A 6,645-nucleotide genomic window follows, 5' to 3' on the forward strand; every position below is an offset into this window, starting at 1 on the left:
AACTGTAATCCTGTAGCATTATAACTTGCAATGTCTGAGCTTTATTTTTACCTATTATTAAAAAAAGTTATTGTGTCTTTATTGAAATAGTGAGTCAACATCCAATCCTTGTTGGAATTTTTTTTTTAAAGCTTTAGATGTAGTAATGGCACAATTTAGCAGCAGTGACTTCAAACGTTTCTTACATCTGTAGATCAATCCTGCACATCAGGTTAGGGTTATTTTGAACTAGTTCTCTTTATATAACTGCTTGAATTCAATGATATTTTTGTGCTGTCTTGTATGAACTGCTTAATTCAGATTGTACCATATTTCAATTGAATTAAGTTTTGTTATCATGTTCCATGTCGTACATTTGTTTTGGGTTCCACTCATGAACTGGTACTCTGACTTCCTGTAGCAGTTGCACAGGACAATATACCTTTTTCTCTCAATGATTGCAAGTTGTCTGGGTCTTGAAGCTGCAAAGCAGTGTACCATTTTTCGCCCCATCATGCTTCATAGATAGGATGAGGTACTTTTGTTGGCAATATTTTTTTTTCAAATGAAAACATTTCTCGTCAATGCCAAATAATGTCCACTGTTGTTTTGTTGGTCCACAAAACATCGTTGACATGGATGGAAATGTGTTTTTCAAAAATCATGTTTTCCTTCTTGTTATCCTCTGAAACATGAAGTTATCCTGTTATGCAGTATTTTCCTTCTGGTGGGATCATGAACATTGGTGTCAGGTAATGCAAGCGTGGCCTGTGTTAAAATTATTATGACTTTCAATACTGGGAAAAATAACAAGGGTATTCCATTTTCTCCATTGGAACCCTGATTTATTGTGGATTGCTGGAGGCCAAAACATTTAGCAACAGTTTTATAATTCTTTCCAGACCCCAACTTTTTCTGAGGTCCACAAAGCTCTCTTGTTTGGGGCATAAGGTTACGTTGTGAATAGCAGACTCTGATGATGGCAAGATACGTAGTTTAAAACAAACTCTGGAGGACCCCTCAAACCTGTACTATACTGCCATCTCATTGATTCCAACATTTAATTCAACACACTATCTTAAGAAAGCTCATATCCTAAGGCTTCATGAGGTTTTCCTAGCTAACAAAGATAATGAATGTTGACTCAATAAAGACCTGCTATTTATTCAAAGTTTATTACAGATTTAGATGGAATTTTGATCAGATTGCATGTGATGGTACTGCAAAATTATGTTCTAAAAATTCTAAAGAAGTCACAAACCTTCTCTAATACCAGTATGTCGGGTACCTGACTGAGTTTGAGTTTAGCAGCTAACTAGGGTCAGGGCCAGTTAACTAAGATAAGAAAACGCAAAATAACAGGGGCATAAACTAGTGGGAAAAGGCAAAAATGGCACTAGTTTTGGAGTGCTCCCATGACTGTGTCCAGTAGTTTATTAGATATAGATCTTTTAAAAGATTAAAATTCATCTCAGTAGGATCAGTTTGCAGCTAATTTAGCTTGATCCAATACAATGTTGGAGCTTGACAAATGGGCAAAATCTGAGATTACTCTATACAGCAATATGAGCACATCAACCAGTTATATTCTCTTCCTCCCATAAGTGAAATAGAAGTATTGATATTATCTTAAAACCTGAGTAATCAAAATTCAGATCAAATATATACATTTTTAATATCTGAAATATTTACACGATGAAATCTTTATAGGATCCCATTAAGAACACATTTTCAGATGCAGGAATTCAGTAACATGGGATCACAGTTATACCTTCTGAGTAAGTGATCTGTATTTCTTCAGGTAAAGAGATATCAGAAGAGTGATTTTTTTTTTAAAGTCAAGTTGTTGCTTCCTGGAAAGTGTTTGTCCTGCAATCAAGAAGCCTATGGCATACAGTCTTTTTTACTTGTGAGATTTTTAAAAATGCAGTTTACAGTACATTATTTATACCACATCAGCATGTATAAAACCCATAGAGTAAGACGGCAGGAAATGGTGCCCTCTACAAATCTGACAGACATTTTACAGTACAAAAAAGAATAAAGTCACAGCTGACTTGATGGCTTACGTAACAGTTTTTCATCTTTGAATACGTTATGATCTAATATTGTAAATTGTTCTGCTCAAATTACACCTTTATACCATTGCTTTCCACAAATATCCCAAACTGGCCTGTTTCCAGTTTCTTTTTAAATAATAAAAAAATAAGATGTCAGGTTTCTATTAGAAGGGCTAAAAGTAAATATAACTGTGTGGTATTTGTCCTAATTAAAACAACGATGACAACAGCAAAACTAAGTATGAGAGGTTCTGATATAGTTAAAATGAAAGTCCTGAGTTTATGCAAGTCCACCATTTGTTTTTTTCTACAGGACAGGCCATCTAAAAATATTACAAAGCCCAACAAGTGAACAAGTTCACATCCATGCAGGTGAAAACTGTCTTCCAGCAAAATGACTCCCATCCATTTTTGGAATTTTAAAGTTTATTCTATTTTAAAAATGGAGGGAAAGAGACTGGTGCATTTACATAAAGTTCAATTATTTCCATATGTAATAAGTGGAGATGTCTTCTAAAACATGGGTGTCTTTAATATTTACAAGAAGCAGTCTAGAAGATGAAGGTCAGAGACTGTATACAGCAGCTGTAGTTTATAAATCATACCTGTTACTTTACCTGGCGCGTGAGAACCACCAATGTAGGATTTGGAGAATTACAATCAAGGAAGCAGAGAAATGGAACAAAGATAGCCTCAATGAAACAGAGGATGAAAAAAAATTCACATTTTCTACATTTAAAAAATACAGGTCTCACAAATGTCTCTGAGCACAGAGAAACTTCAAAGTTCTTCAGTGATGTGAAACAAAAATTGAAATGGAACCATAAAAAGAAGTCTTTATTTTACCAGACCGATCTTTTTGGCTTCTGTTTCATATATTAATAACCTCCACATTTTGACTATAAAAACTTCTGCTTCTTCATCTAGCACCTGTAGGAGAAATAGAAAATTTCAAATTTAGGGCATGATCATTGCTATTGTTATTCTGGATTCATTTTGTAAAAACAGCAATTTTTTTTCTGATAAAGTATTACAAGTTTACACTGGTAAATTCTTGCTTTTACTCACCATAGCAACATCATCCAGGATGCTTTGTGGTGCACTATGAGCCATAACCTGAAAGAGAGATACATAGAAATTGTCTTAGTATTTTAAACACTTTGAAAAATGGAAGCACATGAGATTTGGAAATGATATCAGTATAACAGAAAAACTCAAATTATCTTAAAACTATCAAGAACAAGTCTCACTTCTGATTTCCAATAAAATGGTTTTCCAGGTGCACTCTAGTCTAGCAGATATGGCACTTATAAGTCTCCACACTTAATATGACAGGCAGACAAAATGGTAATTATTAAATGTAATGTTAACAGGCATTCCAGTGCTTATTAAGAAGGCATTATAGTACACCTGAGACAGATGTTACAAGTGGACAGCATGTCACAGGCAATCTCAGTAGGAGCATACCATAGTTCTCAAAACACATGATCAATAAAAAGTGCTATATGGGTCCATCAACAGATTTCTGATCTAAAGCCACCAATTAAAACACCAAACGATGACTGACTGATTTTCCCCAGCAAGTCTTCTATCAGTAAATTTTATAACAGAGAATAGTAGAGATGTGAAAAATGGAGCACCTAAACATTAAGTCAGCCATTACACGGTGGTTCTTAAACGTTTGTGAATTCATTTGAATTTTCAAAATTTCTGCATAAATATGACCTAAAATGTGATCAGTTATCCGAACAGGTCCTAAAACTAGAAAATCCAGTTAAACAAATGAGTCAAGAACATTATGTTTTATTTATTGAAGAAATTGATTCAAAGCTATCAATCTGAGTGTGGCAAAACTATACAAATCTTTAGGATTATTAGGATGATCAATTCACTTGAAGTGGTACTTAAGAGTCAGATATTTCAATCAAAGGGATGATAATCAGGTATAAATATAAAAGGCCCTGCCTTATTTAAAAAAGAGAATCCTGGGTATTAGCTATAAAAGTCTGATTTTCCCAACATAGGTATGTGGAAGTGTGCCATGGCTTGAATAAAGGAGATTTCTGAGGATCTCTGAAAAACAGTTGTTGATGTTGAGTAGGCTGGAAAAGGTTGCAAAACTATTTCCAAAACGTTTGGATTCCACCAGCCTACTCTCAGGCAGATCGTGTAAAAATGGATGCAATTCTGAATCTTTGTTATCCTCCCCAGGAGTGGTTCACCAACCAGGAGCAAGGCATGTAATACTCAGGAATATTTCAAAGAACCCCAATGTTACATCTAAAGAACTAAAGGCCTCTCTTGCATTGTTGAATGTCAGTATTTATGAGACCACCATTGGGAAAACAGTGAACAACAATGGTGTGTATGGCAGGATTGCAAGGGGAAAGCCACTAAAAGACCACATGGATAAGCCAGAAAGGTATTAGAATAATGTTCCGTGGACAGGTGAGATAAAAATACAACCATTTGGCTTGAATGAAAAGTGTTCAGAACACAGTTAATGTTTTAGAATGGCCAAGTCAAAGTCCTGACCTTAATCCTATAGAAATGGTGTGTAAGGATCTGAAGTGGGCAATTCATGCAAAAAAGCTGACCAATATCCCTGGATTGAAGCTGTTCTGCAAAGAGGACTAGGCTAAAACTCCTTCAAACTGAAGTACAGGATAGATTAACAGTTATCAAAATATTTAGTTGCAGTTATTGCTGCCCAAAAGGGCACACCAATTACTGAAAGCAAAGATTCACATAATTTTGCCACACATAAATATGTAGCTTTGGATCATTTCCCTCAATAAATAAATGAACATATTGCATTTTGACTCATTTATTTAACTAGCTTCTCTTTTAGGATTTATGTGAACAGGTCACAGTTTAGATTACATTCTTTTAGAAATACTGAAAATTCAAATGGATCCACAAAGTTTTAAACACCACTATACATACAAAAGAATTGAGGCCTTTGAACTATGGTGCTGGAGAAGACTCCTGCGAGTCCCCTGGACTGCAAGGCGATCAAACCAGTCAGTCTTAGAGGAGATCAACCCTGATTGCTCTTTAGAAGGCCAGATCCTGAAGTTGAAACTCAAATACTTTGGCCACCTAATGAGAAGGAAGGACTCACTGGAGAAGAGCCTAATGCTGGGAAAGATTGAGGGCAATAGAAGAAAGGAACGACAGAGAATGAGGTGGCTGGATGGAGTCACTGAAGCAGTAGGCATGAACTTAAATGGACTCCAGAAGATGGTAGAGGACAGGAAGGCCTGGAGGAATGTTGTCCATGGGGTTGCAATGGGTCGGACACGACTTTGCAACTAACAATATACATACTAGAGGTATGCACAAAATATACTGCTTCATTTCTAATCAGAACATGTTCTGCTGAACCATTTTGTATTGTTTCAGCTTTCAGGTAAAACAAAATCCAAACATGACGAATTGAGTAAAATTAGTGTACATCACACATACACACATATATTTCTCTTTTGAGAAGTTGCTACTGCAGCATAGAACACTGGATCACCAATCTCTGATCTTGCCAGAGCCTTTCTTTCTTTCCTCCTTTTACAAAGGTGCAGAAAACTGTTGGCCATATTCCAGAATATACTCTCCATTTACTTTAAAACAAAACTGAACAGACTTGGCGCACATGCCAAGCTGAAATCGTACTCTAGAACAACCATTCAAAATCTGATGCCTTCCCAAATGTACTGGAGGACAACTCTCGTCATCTCCAGTCTGTCTAGCCATATTTTCAGATTTGACCTCAAACTTACCCAGAAGATTCCAAGTTGACAACTACTGCTATAAAGAAATATTTTTCAGTGCCCAGCTATTCTCAATAAAGATAAACCACCATGACAGATCCAAAGATACCCTTGACTTTTACTTCCCAGATTGGAACAATCAGGTTCAGTGGTTCCATAATTTAAATTCTTGCTATATAATATTTATTATTAGTACTCTTGTGCACAACCTTAGTAGCATTTGATATCACTAGCAAGTAATTTTACATATGCATTACAAACATACCTAAAACAACTAAGCTGAGCATTTACATGTTTGCATACTAATATATTTTGTGTACTGCAGATGATATACTTACCTGTATTCACAGAACTCTGGTTTCCTTTTTCTGTCTTTTTTTTTTTGCACTGAACTTTTCAACTATCAAGATTCTATTTTTTGCAAACAATAAATGCAGACGTGTAGGCTTTGAGTTGCAGAGTCCATCCCTTGCTCTCAATGCAGGAATCCAAATTAAAGTATCCTCAATAGACAGATTGTCCAGCATCTATTTGACCAACTTCAGTGGAGGGAAGCTCACAACTCTTTTGGATAATTTGTTTGTCAAGCTATTTTTACCATTCAATATGGTATTTGCATTATTTTAAGTATTATTACTGGTAAATATTTGGAGATTTCATTCAAATATCAGCTTTCAGATGTACAGTGCAGCCAATATTGGAGAATACACTCTGAAACACACCCTGTGCTAGGCAAGCTGGCCAGTCAAATGGGCTATCCTGGAAGTTGCTGAAGAGAGGCTGTAATCAGTACCAGCCCTTCCCTCTTTCCCCACTCCTGCCATCATACTTCTTTTTGG

At 35.8% G+C, this 6,645-nt stretch overlaps 1 protein-coding gene across 1 annotated transcript in view; it reads right to left on the minus strand.

The window, feature by feature from the left end:
* Positions 1–1,666: 1,666 nt before the first annotated feature.
* Positions 1,667–6,645, minus strand: part of LOC107294173 (RNA-binding protein 25) — a 7,821-nt gene continuing 2,842 nt past the window's right edge. Inside the window, exons 4-5 of the mRNA XM_015823382.1 lie at positions 3,108–3,155; positions 1,667–2,969 (exon numbers count right to left, since the gene is read on the minus strand). Of these exons, the coding sequence (XP_015678868.1) occupies positions 2,877–2,969; positions 3,108–3,155 (141 nt within the window). The 3' untranslated portion in view covers positions 1,667–2,876. The remainder of the gene's footprint in view (positions 2,970–3,107; positions 3,156–6,645) is intronic.

The sequence above is a fragment of the Protobothrops mucrosquamatus genome, unplaced genomic scaffold (assembly GCF_001527695.2).
Source record: "Protobothrops mucrosquamatus isolate PMUCROS unplaced genomic scaffold, P.Mucros_1.0 scaffold1853, whole genome shotgun sequence".
In the NCBI taxonomy this organism is placed as follows: domain Eukaryota; kingdom Metazoa; phylum Chordata; class Lepidosauria; order Squamata; family Viperidae; genus Protobothrops; species Protobothrops mucrosquamatus.